Source organism: Larimichthys crocea, chromosome XIX (assembly GCF_000972845.2).
Source record: "Larimichthys crocea isolate SSNF chromosome XIX, L_crocea_2.0, whole genome shotgun sequence".
Taxonomy (NCBI): Eukaryota; Metazoa; Chordata; class Actinopteri; family Sciaenidae; genus Larimichthys; species Larimichthys crocea.
Genome location: NC_040029.1, coordinates 6,692,017 through 6,714,633, shown reverse-complemented (window position 1 = coordinate 6,714,633; position 22,617 = coordinate 6,692,017). Strand labels below are relative to the sequence as shown.

At 41.4% G+C, this 22,617-nt stretch overlaps 2 protein-coding genes across 7 annotated transcripts; both read left to right on the top strand.

The window, feature by feature from the left end:
- The first annotated feature begins 138 nt into the window (after positions 1–138).
- Positions 139–3,272, top strand: LOC104926238 (growth/differentiation factor 8-like). The gene is given in 3 exon segments (NM_001303317.1): positions 139–537; positions 1,415–1,785; positions 2,221–3,272. Coding segments are annotated over 3 exon segments (1,080 nt in total). The 5' UTR covers positions 139–209; the 3' UTR covers positions 2,602–3,272.
- Positions 3,273–6,117: 2,845 nt separating this feature from the next.
- stat1a (signal transducer and activator of transcription 1a) lies at positions 6,118–16,064 on the top strand. 6 transcript variants are annotated; one of them, XM_019265107.2, is made up of 25 exons: positions 6,118–6,271; positions 8,228–8,358; positions 8,468–8,612; positions 8,700–8,795; positions 8,888–8,971; positions 9,582–9,660; positions 9,755–9,846; positions 9,957–10,108; positions 10,701–10,859; positions 10,953–11,045; positions 11,746–11,805; positions 11,904–11,924; positions 12,028–12,118; positions 12,222–12,263; positions 12,840–12,929; positions 13,029–13,127; positions 13,295–13,430; positions 13,539–13,594; positions 13,674–13,768; positions 13,860–13,999; positions 14,183–14,371; positions 14,458–14,533; positions 14,622–14,718; positions 15,095–15,133; positions 15,430–16,064. In XM_019265107.2, the coding sequence occupies exons 2-25, from the start codon at positions 8,231–8,233 to the stop codon at positions 15,457–15,459; spliced, it is 2,289 nt and encodes a 762-aa protein (XP_019120652.1). In that variant the 5' UTR covers positions 6,118–6,271; positions 8,228–8,230; the 3' UTR covers positions 15,460–16,064. The 6 variants fall into 6 exon arrangements, with proteins under 6 accessions (XP_019120652.1, XP_019120651.1, XP_019120649.1 ...); XM_019265106.2 differs by having other exon boundaries at positions 8,885–8,971; positions 13,677–13,768; XM_019265104.2 differs by having other exon boundaries at positions 8,885–8,971.
- The last annotated feature ends 6,553 nt before the right edge of the window (positions 16,065–22,617 follow it).

The window sequence follows — 22,617 nt, the reverse complement described above, 5'->3', positions numbered from 1 at the left end:
TATTACGGTATAATTCTGGCATCCACAGCTTCCAGTTTTTTTTACTGTAAAAAACAAGTGAATCCAATATTGATCATAAAATATTGCTACCTCTTTAAATCTCCCTTCTGATTAAAAAAATTTCCTTGCAGCCAATCATAAAGTCCTGAGTCCTGGATACAGACTCATATCAGAGAGCGTCACAGCGCTTACCTCCTCATCGCTCCAGGATGCTCCTCTATCTCGGCCTGACCGTCTTCTTCTCTGCGGGCTTTTCAATGGAGATGAACCAGACCTCCAAGCTGCTGGCGGAGAGTGGAGAGCAGTGTTCGGCCTGCGGCTTCCGGGAGCACAGCAAACAGATGCGGCTCCACAGTATCAAGTCCCAGATCCTCAGCATCCTGCGGCTCGAGCAGGCTCCAAACATCAGCCGGGACATGATCCGACAGCTGCTGCCCAAAGCGCCTCCTCTGACGCAGCTCCTGGACCAGTACGACCCGCGGGTGGAGGACGAGGACCACGCTACGACAGAGACCATCATCACTATGGCCACTAAGCGTAACTAAACCAAAACAAAAATCCTCCAAATGTTCTTTCTTTTTTGTTGTTGGTGCGTATAACAAGGAGATCCGTGCGTAAATCCAGTGCGTAAAGTTTGTTTCCAAGTAACCGCGCAGAAAACTGAAGACAGTTTTAGCGCAAACGACCACGTAGACCTACATTATTACTTATATCCATCTGAAAATAAAGATTCTAATCACTTTTTAATCCAAGATATTGACAGTATTTTTTTTATTTTGGAGAGTTGTTGGTACTCAAAGTAGCGTTTGTAAAAGCAAAGCTGCTGAACTTTTATGCTAGTAGTGGGAGAAGATTGATGGACATTTATGTTCCAGCAACCTTTTATGCTCTTTGTAAATCTAAATTAAAGTAACAATACCGTTTCATTAAGTGAAGATGAGTTGAATTTTTAAATGTTGTGACAGTGTTGGCAATGTAAATCATATTATTGATCTCAAAACAAGACTGAAAACATGTGTTTTACTACACAGGAACCTGTCTAAATCACACAGGATATTTTGTTATAAGGGTGGTGCAATATAAAAGTTGGTCAGGTATATTATGTGGCCTGATGTTGGCGTTAGAGAAAAGGTCATTGTGTCACTGAGAACATTAAGATTCAGTCTTCCAGGGTTCATATAAAAAATGAAATCTGAAGGTAGATATAATGGAAACGAGTGCTGATCGAAGGTAAATTCTGTCTTGATGGTGAATCTAAATAAAAGGTCAAGGGGTCACAACATTTAACTAGGGTTCATCCTCTGGGGCTCATGAATGTTTACTGCAAATTGTATGCCAATCTGTTTTGTCGTTTTGAAATATTTGCGCTTGGACAAACACCCAAATGTTCAGTCTAAACATTTATTTATTCCAGCAAATCCAATCGCCCAGGATGAGTTGTCCTCCTGCTGCCTGTTCAGCCTCAGCCCAAAGATCCAACCCAAAAATATCCTCCGCGCTCAGCTGTGGGTTCACCTGAGACCGGCCGACATGGTCACCACCGTCTTCCTGCAGATCTCCCGTCTCAAACCCGGGAAGGAGGGAAACAACACCAGAGTCAGAGTCCGCTCCCTGAAGATCGACACCGATGCCGGCGCCAGCTCCTGGCAGAGCATCGACATCAAGTCTCTGCTGCAGGCTTGGCTGCGTCAACCGGAGACCAACTACGGCATCGAGATCAACGCCTACGACTCCAAAGGAGAAGATTTGGCTGTCACTTCAGCAGAGCCTGGAGAGGAAGGACTGGTGAGTGTTATCAAAACATTAACTTTAAAAGCACATGGACTCTAGACATTTGCTCTGCCATTAGTAACCATTACGATATTTTAATACTTGCATGTATTAAACCAGGACAGAGAAGAGCTCAGTGCATCATGGGAAGTCCCCCCGGCAGTCTAGGCCTATAGCACCGTAACTAAGGGATGGTTAAAGACTCAATTGAGTCAGCACTTAACTACAAGCTTCTAAACTCTGACCCTGGTTCCTGTAAATACACATGTCCAGCCTAGAACTGCATGGACTAGTTTTTCTGCATCTGTTTGAGACAAGATGCACCCAATTTTTGCAACACTGCAAAAATCAAAGAGGCAGTCCTTGAAGTTAAAGCATCTGTCTTTTAACTGTTTATGTCTTTATGTCTCACAAACAACCAAAATTTCAATGTTCTCAATTCCTTTTCAGCAACCATTCATTGAAGTGAAGATCCTCGACAACCCCAAGAGATCCCGCCGTGACTCAGGCCTCAACTGCGACGAGAAGTCTGCAGAAACCGGCTGCTGCCGCTACCCGCTCACCGTTGACTTTGAGGAGTTCGGCTGGGACTGGATCATCGCTCCCAAACGCTACCGGGCCAACTATTGCTCAGGGGAGTGCGAGTTTCTGCACCTGCAGCAGTACCCACATGCACACCTGGTGAACAAGGCCAACCCACGGGGCACCGCGGGACCCTGCTGCACACCCACCAAGATGTCGCCCATCAACATGCTCTACTTTAACCGCAAGGAGCAGATCATATATGGAAAGATCCCGTCCATGGTGGTCGACCATTGTGGCTGCTCCTGAGGAGACCCAGCCATCTGCAGGACTTCGGCTTGATCATAGAAGCTTTGTTATCAGCGAAAGTGGTAAAAAACGAAACCTAGACACAGTAACATCCCATCTACGGAAGAGATACAAGGAGTATTTCTAAGGACAGGAGTCCAGAAGTTGTTTTTACTCTTTTCTTTGTGTTTTTATCCAAATACAAGAAACAAAATATCAATAAACAAACAAAAAAATAGATATCAGACCACACATAAAAGGTAATGAAAGCACAGATCAGAGAAAGCTTAAACAATCTAAAGTTCATATGATACGAACCTAGAAAACAAGTTATTTCACTGTTACACCTTTGAATTAGATGCACCAGTTTACTCCGGTAATATTTTTATTTTCACATTTAAACCTTGTGTTCATTTGTTGTGTTCGTGTTTGCACACAATGACTTCCTGATAGATAGACTCCTGCTGCTTCCTGTCCTCCTGTCCAATGAAAACGTGTCCTGATTTGAACCTTGACCAGAATAAACCCACGGGACATCTTTCATGTGCGCCTTTATTTTGAAAAACATGAACCTAATGACTGAGCTGACAGATCGCCCTTCGCTGTCCCAAAGCTTGTTTGCAAACTCCTTGCTGTGATCTGTTCTACAGCATCATGACCAGAGAGATTTTTTTTTAAAGGACGTTGTTGCAGATGTGTGTTGTGATTTTATTGTCAATTGTATGTTCTTTTTGAGGTGGATTTTGTGGTATGTTGTAAACTTGCAAAGTCATGATGGCCAAACCCATCAATCAAATCTTAAAGGTACCCCTTTGTAAGTTATCATATCCCCAAAGCCTTAAGTTTGAATGTATTTACAGCAAAGTTGATTTTTAAACTATATTTTCCTTCTTTTGTCTTTGATGTCACAGTGTACTGACACACCCTTTAGTGCTAAGGGTGTTAAGTTAAACATTGGTACAATACAAGTGCATTATCAATAAGCTACAAACAAGATGGCAACCTGCTCGTGTAAACACCCCCCACAATGGAGGGTAGCAGCATCTAGTGGACTTTGGAAGGACAGCAGCATCTTCTTTAGCACTCGGCTCAAAATTGTATGGAATTGTGAAGCAGTTATAGATTAATTTGCATGGTTTCAAACCAAATTTAGACCTCTCAAACTCAACTTTAACTAACTAACTTTACTTACATGGAGCAAAAACCTCAAGAAAGAGCTTTTACATAACCGTCCTTGTCAGGGTCACAGGGGGGCGATCCCAGCTGACACGCTGGTTCATCACAGCCCCACAGAGACAGACAACCATTCATGCTTACATTTACACCAGTTTAGATCTGAAACATCCTCTAAAAATCACCCCTGACTGGTAAAAAGAGTCTACAAACAGCCTAGGGAAGTTTTGGATCCACAACGTGAGTGCAGGAACTGTGATCTCAGAGGGAGGTTTGATCTTGATTTGAAGCTGAGTGCAGATGTCCTGACTGTTGTTGTGCTTCATGGGGTTTTCTGACCCAAAATGTGTTGCAACAGAACGTCCACGACACAGACGACACAGGTTCACATTTGTGATTCTGCAGGGAACAAAATGTTCCTGTCCTGTTTCCTGTCACATCGGTAAGCAGTTTTATTCCATTTCTATTGAACATTTTCTTTAGATGAAGCAGATAATCCACTAGAGGAAGCAAAAAAGTTGAATTATTCCACTTCACAAACTTTAAATGTCAATAAAAATAACTAAACAACATATTATATGATATAGATACGTGATTTTTATCTCCAGTTAAATGATGATGACTTGATTGTTTGGAAAATGTTCACTTAAAATGTACTTTAAGTATATGTGCACATATAACATAAGAGGAGATAATATTGTCTTCTGGGCTGCCACATCTATCAAAGCATAATAAAAGACTGGATGATACACAAGCCAATGTAGAAGTGCCAAAAACTGCAGTTCCTCAAACGTCCACTTGAGGCTGGCTCCAGAAGTGAGCCAGTCTCCATAAGTCCCCATGTTAAAATGTCCAACTTCACAGCAGAAATAAACATGTTTACAGCCTGGTACAAAAAACAGCTTTGGTCTCTATAGCTAATCTCCCTGTTCATGACACATGTACTGAAGGTGAATTTTTATAGAACGCACCTATTTAGATTATACTTAAGCTTAAAGTTCTGCAGAATTAACAGCATGGATTCTTTGATTGACAGGTGGATGCTGTTACAGAGGGCTTGTTTGAGAAACCAGGCTTCATTCAGCACGCCTCATGTCCGCCAGTGATCCACGTCTTTACCCATTTTTAGATTAGCCAGGAGGCGGCAGAGGCACACTGAGCTTCAAACGGCTCTCCAGAAACCTGTGGGTGTTGTCACGCATACACCGTCCATATTTATACTGTCAGTGATGAGACAGCAATTTATATTGATCTAACTTATGGAGCACTTGTTGGCTACTTGCATATACAGCAAATAAAACATTTATGGTGCTCCAGAAGGGCAGCTCAGCCAAAGAGGACAACTTTATCCCGGCCTTTTTGCATGTCCTTGGACTATAATGTCACATTATAACAAATAATTTACCTTAAGCTTACAAACACTTTTCAAGGATGTTTCAAGTTAATTTTCTCACAAAATATTGCTAAAATTGACAGAAACCAGCAATTGTGTACATTGGAAGATGGTAACCAATAATGAGTACCAAATATGAGTTCATGTATTATATTATTACTCATATGCATGAAGTATTATCACATATGTTATCACGCTTTGGGGAAGAAACAACTGTAAATTATTCTGATATTGTCTGTATTGTTGATTAACAGTTATGTTCTTGTTCCTCTGAACAAAATATTCATATTTTCTCAAACTAGGCGTATTAAATTTTCACTAAATCAGTGGTGCAAAACTTATAATGCTCGGTGACCCTTCAAAATAAAACAATGTACACGTTCGAGATGGGTAAAACAACTCAATTGGTCATCTTCATCCAGCAAACTCATCAGATTCACTATCTACTGTAGCATTCTTCTTATTCTCATTATTATTATCTTATACACACATGTAGAAAAAACATGTTTTTTTTTTTTTTTATTATTCAACATTTCTTATCGAATCTTCCACTCATATCCTTTCTCGGTTATTTTTTTTTATTTATCTTTACCAGAAATTTGGTTTTAGTTTCAGACTCGGTGAGTTGGTTGCTTTCGCTTTCTCTGAAAACACGTGGTCACTGTGAGCTCTTCTGCTTAATGGCTTTCCTCCCCTAAAAGAACTCTGAATTATATTTGTTTTTATTTTAAATATATCTTACAGATCATTTGGCGCCGTTAAAATGTATACAAACAACACAAAGCACGAATTTATTAGTAATATCGTGCTGTCATGTCCTAACCTGCATGAAACCTACACTGTGTTTCATTGTTATTGTGGGTACAGTAGCTGACTGACAGAACAGCCGGTTTTTAACCGCTCTGATTGGCTGTCGCGGGAAAAGGGGCGGGCCTATGTCACTGGTCCTAAACTGTGATTGGATGACGCTGTTTCTGTACAGTGTTGCACTCATTACACATTATCAGAAACCTCTTCAGGAGCTGTCCGGTACATCGGTTGCACAATTTAGGGACGAATTAAACCTTTTTTTTGGAATAAATTACATTTCTGTCCGAGCTTGTAGACACTTCATCGAAAGAAAAGGTAAGTTTCATCACATAATGTCAGCCTAATCGTTATTTCTTCACAAAACTCAGCAGTTGAACTCGATGTTAACCGTTAAACGGCTCTTTAAAAACACTATATGTTGCTTGTAAGTCTTTAACTTACACTTGTAATACATTAACGATGAGCAGCAGCTGTTATTTTAATAGAAATATAACTTTTTATAGCCTAAGTAGGTTCACGGACATGCATCGCCGCCCACTACCTGAAGGCTGCTTAGCTAACTACAAAATGTCGTAATTTGTAGTTTATATGTTACACCAGAGGACTCAGACGTAAGCCGAAATCCTACATGATATATAATCTTTTGGATTAAATGTTATGTTTTATTATAGGACGCCGATATTAATGATTATATACACGAAAAACCCTTAATGCGTCACATTTCTACACGGAGTCTGGTTTTGAGGCAGGCAGGTGCGTTCAGGGCAGATTTCTGCTGTAGGATTTTATATAAATTAAGATTAAATGGTATGTTGCATTCAGTGACTGTCACATTTCCAGGTCCGTCCGTGGTCAGATTTCTGCAGTAGGATTTGTTTTAGACTCCACCAGTGGGGAAAATGAAACCTATGGAAGTCTCCTCCCACACTCACCTCCCCAGCTTGTACTGATTAGTGAGTCTCAGGTGTTTCTCAGGCTTCCCTGTTGACAGTGAATGCAACATTCATCTTAAATCCTCCCTTAATTTTTAAAACACCTTCCTGATTTTTCTTTGAGCAGAAATGAGTCATGAAGGAGAAGCAGGAGAAGGAGGAACGTAATAATTAATACCGAGTCAGCACTTCTTATTTCCCATTTCTTTGTCTGTGAACCTCTTGTCTGTAAATCTGTAAACCACTGTCCCAACTTGGTCGGTGTAGCGAGTGATAAGAGGAGCTGGATTCAAACCTGTCAAGTGGCCTTGACCTTCAAACTCTGAATATATGATTAAATTATTATATTTTGCAGCTCTGGTGTGCCCTCTTTTACACAATATAGCAGAAATGTAATATTATATGCATAACTACGTGATTGGGTTGTAATTTAGCAACTACTTCACAAGATATCACTAAATCCACACACTGCTCCTTTTAAAATGACTGAAGGGATTAGATTAAACTTTATCAGTTGCTGTGGAAACATTCGGCGCTTACAGAGGCAAAAATAAATGGACCGTACTTATATAGTTCCTTTCTAGTCTTATGACAACTCAAGGCGCTTTTACAATATTGACATATTGTTGAATTTATGGCTTTGACTGTACTTTTATTATTTTTCTAGACTGCTGTGTGTTGTCTCTGTGTGTGTCTTGGTCGGGGCTGCCTTGTAAAACAGGTTTTTAATCTCAATGGCAGCCTTCAAAACACATCTCATTCATCCATGGCATGCCAGCTGCTCATCAGTTTGCGTGGGTTCTCTCCTGGTACTCAAGCTTCCCCCAACAGTCCAAAGACATGCAGTTACATCTTTCACTGATATTTCTGGGGCTTTTATTTGAATGTGGCAGTACACCATCACAGCGGCCAATTTGACATGAAATAGTCAGGTCAACACAGGTGCTACCAGTGATACTACTTAATGTTCTGTTGCGTTTAATACAGCAGAGTCGACGTGCCCCTCTTAATTAGCATCATTGGTAACACCTGCTGTCTCTGTGTGCCCTGTGATGATGGGCGTTGCTGCTTCTCAGCTGGGACAGGCTCCAGCCTCCTGGGAGTCTGATATGGATAAACGGTTACAGAAAATGGATGGTTTAAATGATAAACAGTAAAATCATGACCTAATATCACAGCTCAGCTGATGTGTGACATGAAAGTATAGTGTGTAAATTTCCAAAAGATTCATAGCATACTTTATTTTTTAGGTCAGTTCCTGATCAAAAATGTTTGTTTATGTTGTACTGGTACTCCAAGGCCGAGGCTGAGCCTTCATGAATTTCTTCTTGTTCACCAGAAGATGGCGCAGTGGTGCCAGCTCCAGATGCTGGACTGTAAATACCTGGAGCAGGTGGACCAGCTGTATGACGACTCCTTCCCCATGGACATCCGCCAGTACCTGAGCAAGTGGATCGAGAGCATCGACTGGTAAGAATATTTAACTGTCACACTGCTTTTTTTTTTTTTTTTGCTGAGCTTCGTCTTTTTTTTTTTTTAAATAAAGTTTTGTGGCTCTGCTTTCCATCCGCTTCCTCAGGGACACGGTGGCGATCCAGGACTCCCTGGCCACGGTCCGGTTCCACGACCTCTTGGCTCAGCTGGACGACCAACACAGCCGCTTCGCCCTGGAGAACAACTTCCTGCTACAGCACAACATCCGCAAGATCAAGAGGAACCTGCAGGTCACTCATTGCACTGCACTTTGATTGTGTAGATGTGATTAATGATTCTGGTGATAAAGTCTAAATGTATAGGGATTGTCTCTGCAGGATCGGTTCCAGGAAGATCCGGTCCACATGGCCATGATCATCTCCAGGAACCTGAAGGAGGAGCAGAAGATTCTGGACACAGCGAAGAGTGCCGAGGTAAAACCTGCTGCTGTTAGATGATTCATAATAAAATTCATATTTGTTAGGGTTTGAAGTAAAATAACGTTTTTCTTTTGTGTCTGCAGCAGGAGGGTGAGGGGACGGTGTCGGCCATGGTGGTTGAGAAACAAAAGCTCGACCTCAAAGTGAAGGAGATGAAAGACAGAGTCCAGGTAGGACAACAAAGTGGAGTAAGAGCTGATCTTCCTCACTGTCAGTACAGACAGACAACACAGAGATGAAGAGAGGCAGGAAACACACGACTACAGATGAGTTAAAGTTTTTCTTTATTCTGATTGGATGAATCTGAGGATCAGATTTCAGCTTTAGCTTCACGCTGCTAAAATATCACTGCCATTCTCCTTCTCCTCTTGCTCCCGTCCCTCCTCCTTCTCCTTTCTCACTTCTCTCCCCCTTCTCCTGCTTTCTCATCCTCCTCTTTCCTCCCCACCTCTTTCCTCTTCTTCTCTCCTCCTTCTCCTTGTCTCCTCATCATTAAAGGTACTTTTCTCAGATACTGACTCATGTATTAAGAGCAAACAATGTTGATCTTAGCCAACAATTCACCAGCAAAGACCACATGACAACAACAACAAGATACATTTATTATTTATTAAAAAACAAAAATTTGTGAATGCAAGGCAGAGCCCAACTCGCCAACTGTAACTGATGCTAAGCTGGCGTTGGTTGTTTTGTGCTGTTGGCTGATGGGGCGGTTTACAAATGGCAACCTAGTTTATTGGATACGTATGTAACCTTTAATGGATCCTTGTTCCTCTTCAGGTGGCGGATCAAAACATCAAGAACCTCGAAGATCTGCAGGACGAGTACGACTTCAAAGTCAACACACTGAAGAACAGAGGTGAGGAAAACATCTACAAGAAGTCAGTTGAACAGAGACATTATGTTGTTTGTGAGGCTAAACTCTGATTTAAAGGTTATACACATCTCTTTAGAGAATGAGATAAATGGCATGACACAGAAGGAGCTGGAGAAAGAGAAGATGACAGTTGGGAGGATGTGCTTTGAACTGAAAGCCAAACGACAGGTGAGCAGACAAAATGAATCCAGGACCTTGTAAACTCGCCTGAAAAGTTTGGGGAAATATAATGGAGAAGTTGTCTGATTGTTAAATAATGTTTCTCTGCCGTTTGTCAGGACGTGGTGACGCAGCTGACCGACCTCCTGAACGTCACCCAGGCGCTGCTGTCTGACCTGATATCAGAGGAGCTGCCGGAGTGGAAGCAGCGGCAGCAGATCGCCTGTATCGGCGGACCGCCCAACGCCTGCGTGGACCAGCTGCAGAACTGGTGAGACAGACAGACAGAGAGACAGAGAGACTGTTAGACAGACAGAGAGACAGACAGACTGTTAGACAGACAGAGAGACAGGCAGACAGACATTTTTCTTGAACCTCCTCCTCTTCATTTATGTTCCTAATGCTCCTCTAATATTTTCCTCTCCTCTTTCTCCACCTCCTCTCTCCTTTTCCTTCTCTACCACTTCCTCTTTCTCCTGTCTCCCCTCCTACTCCGTTGCCTCTTCTCCCTCCTTTCCTCCTCCTGCCGCTCTCCTCTACTCCCCCTTCTCCTTCTATACTCCTCCTCCCGTCTCATTTTCCTCTCTCTCCTTACCTCCTCTCTTCAACCCCCTCTCTCTCCTCCTCATCCTCCACCTCCTCTCTCTCTTCCCTTCTCCTCATCTCTTTCCTCTCCTCCTCCCTCCCACCTCTTCCTCCTCTTTCTTCCTTTTTCTCCTCCTCCTCTCTCGGCATGCACTTCCTCCTCTCTCTCTCCCTCTTCTCTGCCCCACTCCTTCTCCTCCTCAACCTCCTCTCTCTCTCCTCCTCCTCCCCGCCTCCTTTTCTTCTCTCGTCCTCCTCCTCCTCGTCTCCTCCTGCAGGTTCACAGCAGTAGCAGAGAGTCTGCAGCAGGTCCGTCAGCACCTGAAGAAGCTGCAGGAGTTGGAGCAGAAGTTCTCCTACGAGAGCGACCCCATCACACAGAAGAAAGCTTATCTGGAGGCCCGAGCACTGGACCTCGTCAAGAACCTCCTCTCCAAGTGAGGAACAAGTTACTGATCACCTTATCATTGATTATTGATCATCGATTTCATCCTGTTAAATAAAATGTGTGTGTGTGTGTGTGTGTGTAGCTCCCTGGTTGTGGAGAGGCAGCCCTGCATGCCCACCCACCCTCAGAGGCCGCTGGTGCTGAAAACAGGCGTCCAGTTCACTGTGAAACTCCGGTAAGAAACAAACAAACTGAACTCAGAAGAGGTTTTAATGTTTTTGTTTTTCTCTGGTAGAGATGCAGCTGTCTGCTGTGGTTTTCCTGTTTTTCTGTGTCAGCCAAATGAAATGTCACGAAGCAAAAATACATCAAAAAATACGTCAGCAGTGATGTTGTCAGGAACTGTCTCTGACGATGTTTTTTGTTGTTTTTTTTAAAACATATTTTTACTGAGATTTTTACATTGTTTCAAATATGGACATTTTAACTAATGACAGTAAGTAATAAGGTCTCTCTCTTACAATGTTTCATGTGGGTTTCATTATGTGTAACTTCTGACATGTAAGCAAATAAACTTTAAAGTGTTGACCCATCCATCTCCTTCCTCTTCCTTCAAGTTGAGCCCGACCACCTGACACAGGGGAAGCTCATTTTGTTCACTTGTATTCACAATCTCATGTAGTCACTACCCAAAGCTCATGACCATAGGCCAGGGTTGGTACTAGTCGATGTTGCACCAACCCTCCAGTCCATCCCATTCTCCGTTTTCCCATCGCTCGTGAACAAAACCCTGAGATACTTGAACTCCTTCACTCAGAAACTCACTCCCAACCCGGAGGAAGCATTACACTGTTTTACGGCAGAGAACAATATCGCTGTGAACTCTGTGTCACCTTCCTGTTTCAGATGAACATCTTGTTTTTGTTTCCATTCAGGTTCCTGGTGAAGCTGCAGGAGTTTAACTACCAGCTGAAGGTCAAGGCCGTGTTTGATAAGTAAGCTGAAAGTTAATTTACCTGCTGAAAACTGTCAGACACCTGTGTGTGTTTGAACATGTTGTTGAATAAACCTCTTCCCTTCTGCTTTTCCTCAGAGATGTTACAGAGAAGAAAGGGTAAGTAAACATAAAACTCAGAGTAGACAGAAGCATTCTTCATGCTCTGGAAAATATTTGAATCAGTAAATGTTTGCCTTGTTGACGCTGTTTCTGTTGTCAGGTTTCGGAAGTTCAACATTTTGGGAACAAACACCAAAGTCATGAACATGGAGGAGTCGAACGGCAGCCTCGCAGCAGAGTTCAGACATCTGGTAAGACGAGGATAATGTTCTGAATCGCTTTACAGAACACAAAACAAGTGAAACCTTTGTGTAAAAACCGTGTTTGTCTGACTTGTTGTTATTCTTCACGCAGCAACTGAAAGAGCAGAAAGTCGCTGGCAACAGAACAAACGAGGTAAGAGCGTCAGTGATGACGACGACCAAAACCTCAGACGTCAGAGATGATTTCTGGTCTCTTATTAATCATAACAAATGTTAAATATTCAGTTTACTTTGATTTTGTGTGATTTAAACTTTTGAAAATGCTTTACAATTTGATTTATTACTATTGGTGATCAAGTTTAGACCATAAAGAAGCAGAAACATAAAGTCTGTATATTAGCTTGTAAACTACAGCCAGCTAACTAACAGTATTGTTTATCTGACTTGTCTGATTCCATCCTGTCGGTGTAAAACCCCTTTAACACTGAATATAAGATATAAAAGATAAAGCACATTTTCTGAAACAGGGAATAGGCATGTGAAGACTTTAACTTCAGATCTTAGGGCTCCCCCATCTGCCAAAACCAGTTTATAACCCAAAGATGTTCTACAACCCAACAGGTTTTATGATTGTTGCACATTCAGAAGTCTAAACAAGTTCTTTGACTAAATAAAACACACATTTTGAACATCTTTGGATACTTTTTGGGTCGTTTAATCATGTTTTGTAGTTTTCTGTGAGCTAAAAGTGTGTCTTGTGTTTGCTCAGGGTCCTTTGATCGTCACCGAGGAGCTTCACTCGCTCAGCTTCGAGTCCGAGCTGCAGCTCAACCAGTCGGGACTCGACATCAAACTAGAGGTGAGGTTGACGGCAGAAACTCACACAAAGATTAAAGGAGTAGCTTGATAATTTACTCTGGATTTTTATGTGTTTATTCATGAGTATTTGTTGTTGTAGGCCATTTCTCTGCCCGTTGTTGTCATCTCGAACGTCTGTCAGCTGCCCAGCGGCTGGGCCTCCATCCTCTGGTACAACATGCTGACCACCGAGCCCAAGGTGAGCACAATCGCTTCAGAGCCCCACGGCAAAACAAAATCTCTCTGCTCTCAAAGCCAGTCAGAGCCGAAAGAAACTGCCTTTGTTATAGTATTGCTACTTGATTAAGTTTTCCTTTCCACAAATGTTTGTATGTTTCATGTTAAGTTTCCTCTTCTCATCCTCAGAATCTGAAGTTCTTCCTCAGCCCTCCGTCGGCGAAGTGGTCTCAGCTGTCCGAGATTCTCAGCTGGCAGTTCTCCTCCGTCACCAAGCGAGGCCTGAATCAGGAGCAGCTCAACATGCTGGCTGACAAACTGCTCGGTAGGAACACGAAAAACCTGAATGAAAATATATCAACACCTCTTGATGCCTGCAGATCTGTCACACTCTTCTTTGAACTGATAAATTCAGACAATTGTTTCTCCACAGGAGCCAAAGCCCAGAGGAACCCAGAGGGTTTAATCCCCTGGACCAAGTTCTGCAAGGTGAGCCACCACCTACAGCACAGGTCTGAGCTTAGTTTTACCTTCTTTGGCCATTAACATCATTTGTGTTGTCCCTCAGCAGAGTGCCAACGAGAAAGCTTTTCCCTTCTGGTTGTGGATCGAAGGAATCCTGGATGTGATCAAAAGACATCTGCTTTCTCTCTGGAACGACGGGTGAGTTGATTTCCAGAGTGAGTGTTCAACATTTCTGAGAAATCCAGATTTTTTGTGGGTTAGTGAGTATTTTCTTTCCTTCTGTGTGCAGCTCCATCATGGGCTTCATCAGTAAGGAGAGGGAGAAGGCTCTGCTGAGTGATAAGTGTCCGGGCACCTTCCTGCTCAGGTTCAGTGAGAGCAGCAGAGAGGGAGCGATCACCTTCACCTGGATTGAACACGACGTCCACGGTGAGCAAAGAATGGTGGCGGTGGAGGAAGTGTTTTGATAACAAGATGAGCTTACCCTTTGTACAATAAATAAGTCCTGGCAGGTTTTTTGGTTTATGTCATGTTGTTGAAACAGTTGTAAAGAACATCTAAAGGTTCAAGATTTTCTCATTTGAACTCGAATTTCTCTGTTTATGGATCCAGACAAGCCGGTCTTCCACTCTGTGGAGCCGTACACGAAGAAGGAGCTGACCGCCGTCTCTCTGCCCGACATCATCCGCACCTACAAGGTGATGGCCGCTGAGAACATCCCCGAGAACCCGCTCCGCTTCCTCTACCCCAACATCCCGAAAGACAAGGCCTTCGGGAAGTACTACCCCAAACCCTCAGAGGGTAAGTCGCACTTCTCCAGTCAAGTGCATTTACTGATGTTCTTAATTTTTCTGCTTCTACATTTAATCTGTTTATCTGACTTCCAGCTGCAGAGCCCATGGACGTGGAGAACCCAGAGAGAACCGGCTACATGAAGACGGAGCTTATATCTGTCTCAGAAGTGTAAGCATCCACGGCAAAAACATATTAATGATAATATTAAACTAACGTGATATATTTTGTTGCTGATACTTCTGTCGTGTTGGTCCAGACATCCGTCCAGATTGCAGGACAACATGATGCCGATGTCTCCTGACGACTACAAAGCTTTGTCGCAGTACGTCAGTCCCAGAGACATCGACGCCGTGGTGAGTGTGGCTCTGTACTACGAGTTAAGAAACTGTGTGCTGCGTTCAATGTTGCTGTCCAGAGTCCTGCACAGGTCCAGAACCGATTCACACTTAATTACTGCATAGGAACTGATTGATAGTTTGGGATTTTACAACAGCAAGAAGCCCAGCTCTGCGTCTGTCTTTCAGCCTTTTATTTTACGACAGTCACCGACGAGTCTCAGCAACTTCTTGATCGCTCACTCAAAGCGTTAACGTTCTTCTCGCAGGTGATCGTACACGGGGCACAGAGTTCTGCAATGTTGCTTTAATGTCCACGGCTGGGGGAAATATATAAATGATAAAATGAGCTTGTCTGTCTGTCTCTGTGTTTTTCTTCTTTCTCTGCTTTCAGGCCAACAATCTGATTTCTGGATTTGAGTTTGACGCTGAGGTAGACGCAGCTTTAATGTTGCCCTACACTGAACAGCATATCTGCTCTGCTGTACACTCTAACAACACCATCAGCTTTTTGTCTTGCTGCTTTGTGTGTTTGAAATTGATTTAATTAACCATTGTAGTAATGTTTTCCACATACTGTTATCTTAATATTAAAATATGCATGTGTGTGTGGATTGTGATGCAGCTGCATGTGGACACAAAGGCTCAGTCACATTTACATACTAATATTTCGTTGCTCTTCTTTAACAGCTGTAAGCTACAGTTGTCCTTTTCTTCTTCTCTCCCCAGATGAGTGCAGAGTTTCCGGACCAAAACTGAGGACGGCCGAGCGTCAACACGTCATCCACATCTTTTTCTTTCAGAGCTTTTGTCTTTGAGGTCGTGAGATCTCCGTTGATCATGTAACATGCTCTTAGTGGTTCTGCAGACCTTTAAAACTCTCTGATTTATAGTGTCGGAGAAGCATTTAAGATGAGATACAGGCAAATACAGTAACCAGTCACCTTGCACCTCGTCATGTTAGTTCCCAAGTAGGTCTGCGTTTTATATGTTTGTCTACATGTTTCCAAAAGAGCAGAATCAATGCTGCCACTCTCTGTAAATATATTTCTTTTAGTGAAATGTGAACCTTCTCCTAATCTAACTGTAAAACAGTGAAATTGTCGAATGTGACTGTGCACTTTGTGTTTGTAGCAGAAATACCATTAAAACACATCACAGGGAACTTTATTTAACATCTGCCTTCATGTTAGTGGAGCCTCTTTGCATTACGAAATGTATGTGGCGGTTTCCTGCAGCAGCGTGAGCTTTTTATTTAAGAGACTGTATCATTAAGTTTGTTTTTTCCAAAATAAAAAAACAAAAATCAAATATCCTGTTACTAAAGATGATCCAATGCTAATTAAAAAAGTGAAATTAGGGAAGTGAAAGATTCTGTGATCAATCATTCGGAGGATCTATGAAGTTAAAATCTTTGCAAAGCAGTTGGTCCAATAGCTCAGCGTGTAAGAGGTCTGCCTGGTAGTTTGGAGATAGGGTGTCCAATTCTTCTAAAGATTTTTAAACCCTATGCGAAAACCTTCAAGAAACAACTTTGGCTAACTGAACCAGTAGAAAACTTGTACTCTATGTCAACTGTGTTGAAACTGGAGGTTCTTAGCTCAATCTGTTTGAGGTTCAGTCCGTTTTCAACTCCAGTGTCCACTGGAAACAATGAAACCCTTCAAGAAACTTAGTTTAACTGTGTGGTCCAATAGCACAGGATGTAAGGGGGCTGCTTGGCCTGTGTGATTTCTGAAGCAACCGTGTTACTTTTTAAATTTATACTGAGAGTGTTATTCTTCTGTGTAGCTGTTAAACTTCAATACAAAGCTGTGTGTTTTACAGATTCAACTGTAGAGAGAAGTAAGAGTATATGTGTGTCCTACTTCCAAGTGTCTTACATCATACTGTATAATAACAGTATAAATTAAAAAGTAACATGGGTGCTTCAGAAACCCATCATCTAGGCATAACCCAGCCTAGTATTTATCTATCCTATCGACCTATTTATCAGACCGTAGCTGCATCATCATCCTAGCAGATGAACGTGATACTTTATCAACTCTCTCAGGTCATGGTTATAGTCATGGTCTTTGCCCGCTCGTATGTTGGGGCAGTTGGGGCTTGGTACCCAAAAATGTCAGATCATGGCGGCGGATGGTGTTATGACCTGTCGACGGATTCGAATAAATTCAATAAGGCTATCAAGCTAGTCCAGAGCTAATGGGATATAAGCCAAGGGAATAGTATACTGGATTGCGCCCAAATGATGGGACAAGCAAACATGTTACATTTATTTTTCATTCATTTACTTATTTATTACGCACACACACACACACACACACACACACTGTTAATTATACACATACATACATTAAGACAGTAATGGGGTGGGTACACAAGTAAGACAGTATGACACAAGTAAGGATGAGTATGACGGTACCCCCGTGTTACTGTTTTAATGTATGTATGTATGTGTGTGTAATTAACGGTGCATGTACAATTAACAGTGTGTATGAGTGTGTAATAAACAAACAAATGAATGAAAATCAACATGTAACATGTTTGGGAGAAACTAAATAGTTAATATTTCTTATGACATTTTTTTATTTGCTCATTCATGTGTCTTTGATTTACAGAGTGTACGCAAATAACCGAATGATCTTGCACCATGGTGCAGACCAGCATCGTACTCTGAGGCAGACCATAGACAGTATACAATGGATGTAGTATCCACGACGTCACCTACAGGTTTCTGAAGAGTGTGGTGGCTCTGGCTGCCGCCATATTGGCAGTGCAACCATGTGTTTACGTTTGAATTACACCATGTGACTTAGAATGTAAACAAATCAGAGAAAAAGGGGCGGGACAAATGGAACTGTACAGATCAGAGCAAAACCACACATTAAAGGCACATGCATTGTGACATCATCAGGACGGTATATAAGGCCACGACGCTTCAGTCAGTCAGATCATTTCAGACCTTTCAAATCGTGATACCACAGTGAGAAAGAGCCAGAAAAGACAATTTGCAAAGAGACAACGACTGATACAGAATACAACTGTTCGTCAGAGATCTACAACTGCACCCTACAAGCATTACTTTGTGACTGACTACCAGCCAAAGAAAGAAAATGCAGCAAAGAGTCCAAGATGTCACAGGTTTGAAGCCATGACTTCAGAAGCTCAAAGGAGAGCTCTAAGTCAATGAGCTATTGGATCACATAGCTTAAGGTAATTTCTTTGGGTTTCACGCTTTCTTTTGGACAGAGACCTCAAAATCCACACATCTCATAAGATTTGAACCCATGACTTTAGAACCCAAGCTAGCACTCTAACCCAATGAGCTATTGGATCACATAGGTGTTAGTATAGTTATAGTTTTATTGTGTGTTTTGTTTTAGTATAGTTTTTGGTGGTTTTCACTCTTTCTTTTGGACTTCAAACACTCTTGTCAGAACTCCAGTGAAAACTACTCTCTCCCCCTCCTCCTACCTCCCCACCCCCCGTCTACTCTCTCCTCCTCCGCCTGAGCGGGGTTTGGAATTCACAACCTCTGGATCTAAAAGGACCTAAGTGGCAGGATGGTAACCCACGGACAGTGAAGACGAGGGAAAGACGATAGAGGACAGAGGAGCAGTGAGCAGTGACCATGTGGTCCAAAGGACATGGAGACGTGGGATCAACCTCAGCTCACAAAACCAAACATCAAACTAAGTAACTAAGTAACAAACTAGTATACTGACTTTTTGCCATACTAACTCAGACTTTTTTCATATAGTATACTGACTTTTTTGCCATACTATACTATGACTTTTTAATATAGTATACTGAGCTTTTTGCCATACTATACATGACTTTATATAGTGTACTGACTTTTTTTGCCATACTATACTATGATTTTAAATATAGTATACTGATTTTTTTGCCATACAACTATGACTTTTCGGCCAACATGCTATGACTTTTTTGCCATATTAGACTATTGACTTTTTATAATTGTATACTGACCTTTTTTTCTCTTTCTTTTGGACAGACACCTCAAAAGAGTCCAAGATGTCACAGGGTTTGAAGCCATGACTTCTGAAGCTCAAAGGAGCATTCTAAGCCAATGAGCTATTGGTTCATGTAGATCACCATCGGTTCTTGGCAGTTTTCACTCCTTCTTTTGGACAGACACCTCAAAAGAGTCCAAAATGTCACAGGGTTTGAACCCATGACTTCAGAAGCTCAAAGGAGCGCTCTAACTCCATATTATACTATGACTTTTTTATATAGTATACTGACCTTTTTTGCCATACTAAACTATGACTTTTTTATATAGTGTACTGACTTTTTTTTGCCATACTATACTATGATTTTTTAATATAGTATACTGACTTTTTTTTGCCATATTATACATGACTTTTTAAATATAGTATACTGGCCTTTTTTGCCATACTATACTATGACTTTTTTTTTTACAGTATACTGACTTTTTGCCATACTATACTATGACTTTTTTGCCATACTATACTATGACTTTTCTGCCATACTATGCTATGACTTTTTTTTGCCATATTATACTATGACTTTTTTTTTATGGTATACTGACTTTTTTTGCCATATAACATGACTTTTTATATAGTATACTGACCTTTTTTTTCTTCTTTTGGACAGACACCCAAAAGAGCAAGATGTCACAGGGTTTTTTGCCATACTATACTATGACTTTTCTGGCCATACTATGCTATGACTTTGTTTATTTGCCATATATACCTAGACTTTTTTATAGTACATGACTGTTTTTGCCATATTATACTATGACTTTTTATATAGTATACTGACCTTTTTTGCCATACTATACTATGATTTTTTATATAGTGAACTGACTTTTTTTTTGCCATACTATACTATGATTTTTTTATAGGTATACTGACTTTTTTTCCAGTCGCGTAAAGAGATAGATAGGATAGATAAATAGATAGATTTGGACAAGCTAACATGTTTTTTCATTGTTAGCTTGTCTTTATGTATTATGTACTGTATAATTAAGTGTATGAGTGTCTTAGTAAGTGCATCAATAATGAAAGTAAGTACACATATAGTAAGTCCTTACTTACTTATAATGTTTTTTACTTATTACCTCATAAACCATTAAGACAGGAGATAACTTAGAGTAATGGGGGACGTGTCCCATTACGTCTTATGTGTCTATATAATTAACAGCGTAAATAAACAAATAAGAAGTAATGAAAAACAAATGTAACAGTTGGCTTGCTCATCATTTGGGCGTAATCCAGTATTTACATTCTATCTATCTCTTTACTGTGTAAGGGAGGGGACAGGTGCAGCTGTGTCAATTAAAACTGAAAATTTTCTTTGTAAAGGCAGAACTATGTAAATTGTCCACGTAACCAGTAAAACCAGATGCACCTCATAAGATTCAAACCCACGACTTCAGAAGCTCCAGCAGCGCTCGAACCAACCAGCGATATCAGCCTACGGCTGGGATGTTTTTTCCGCTTTATTTTGGACGCAGCCTTCAAAGCCGAACGCACCTCATAAGATTGGAACTCACAACCTCATAGCTTAGAAGAAACACTCCACCAAACTGAGTTATGGCCACATAGATGGAGAATGTTTCATTCATGTTCATTTATATGAACATACATACATACAGACGTCAAAGCGGCACTCCACCAAACCAGCTACGGCCCCAACATAGGGTGTGATTTGTTTCCTCTTCCTCTCGCAGTTACACTCTTCGTTTTGGACGGAGACCTCAAAAGCAACTGCAGCTCATAAGATTGTGAAACCAATGACTTCTCACCGTTTACAAACACTCACACCAAAGTGAGCTACAGTCCACATAGTTTGTCACCGGTAGTTCACTCTTTCTCTGGATCCAATCCAACCCGCTCGTAAGACTTAGTCCTCAAAATTCTGCAAGAATTGAACCATAATTTCCCAAACTCCAAGAGGACCTGTAACTCCTGAGCTAAGGGACTTGACGCCCCTGAACACCACTCTTTCCTTTGGATATAGACCTTCAAAATAATTGGCAAGCACGTCACATCACTGGATAGACACATTTAGAATAATTAGAGCGCATCAGGATCGAACCTATGTCTTCCTCCACACTTCAAAACAGCGCTCTAAACTCCTGAGCCAGTGGAGCAGGATCACCTGTCGGATTTGAGTCTTTTCTCTGGGTCTTCAAACTTCAAACGCATCAAGTGCACACCTCAAAACTGCCTCAACCTCTTGGAGGCAGTGCGCTGTCATCCTGACTGTTATAAAAATTAGGGTACACACAGCTAGTTAATGTTTTAACTTATACAATGTTTGTTCTATATTACAGTCCTTAGGGCCCTTTATTGCTGAGACTGGCAGGGAAGGTAAAGTTCAGGTTTAAGGTATAAATAGAGGGATTTCAGATAAGAATGAGGCCTAGGGACAGTGAGAGAGGTGACATCAAGATGGGGGACATACTGGCTACTCATTAGGTGATATGTTGAAGAAAGCTGTTTAAATGCATTAATGCCAAATTGACTGTTAACAATTTACGGGGTTGAGACAGCATCTTCAGGAAAATGTATAGAACGAACTGTTAACGCTCCTCAGGGAGCCTTTTTCTCTGTAACCCCTTTTAGTGTGTGCAACGGTGTGAAACGCTCCTCTTGTACAAGAACAATAAATTCAGCTTAAACTTGATGCTTTGAATCCGATCCTCCTTATATAAGGGTTTGTTCTTTAAATTCCCAAACACTGACCTGTTGAAAAATTGATCATTGAACACAGACTTCAATAGTTATACCAAGAATTACACATCCATGCAAGACTTTACCCCCCTGGGCCAATGGGTTGAGATGGATGAACTGTCTTTGCTCTCCTCTGCATCAACATCAGCTGTCTCCTCATATTCATTTGACTGCAGCTCTCAATAATCCAACAAGATATGAAAAAGAAATGGAAGTAAAAACACTACAAATATTAGATCAATCACCACCTCTACTGTAACAAAGGGAGAGCTACAACAGCAGGCGTTCTTGATTGTTATTTTTAAATAATATAACTAATTAATGACATATTTACCGATATTGAAATCTTATTTTGAAAGTCCTACCGGGAGTTGATAGTGAAGGTATGGTTGACCTTAATAACACCTGGCTTGTAGTTCCTTCCAACCAGTTATTAACGACATTGTAGCGTATCTAGAAATGGCGCTTTGCCGCCCTCCTGTGGTCACAGCAGGGAACTGCAACACATTAAATTAGTAAAACAAAAACACAGTCAACAGCTAACGTATCATACTTCCGGTGAACACTTTCAAAATAAAGTGACGGCGTCGATGCACCATAAATCAATCTCAACATATTTGATATTCGGAATTTTTATTATATGTGGCGGTTAGATTGTAATCTCTACCAGAAGATTTGAATCAAACGGGAGAACTATCAGAGACGACCAAGAAGCACAAACAATAAAAAAGAAAAAAAAAAAAAAAAACACCATGGACGGGCGGAATAACTGTAGAGAGGAGGGTACTACGTCGTCCAATATTATGGGGGAATATAGAATTAGTAGCGAGCCTCAAAGAAGTCATAACAAGGGATAAAACAGGGGCGAATCACAAGGGGAGCTCGCAAGTGTTTTATGATTGACTTGTACGAAGTAGTGGATGATTTCAGGATCGGCATTATTATACAAATTTTCCAAATAATTACATTAGAATTTACTTACTAAAATTTTCAATAATTTTGGCAACCGTCGGTTCAGATGTTCCGCCTGACACACCGCTAGAACACAAAAGGTGGGGGCCCACCAACCAACAACATGTTTACGTTATATGAAAGCAGGGTAGCTTTGCTGCCCTCCTGTGTCACAACAGGGAACTGCCACAAATATCAATTAGTAAAAAAAGCGGGCGGTCAGTACAAACTACCATTCCGG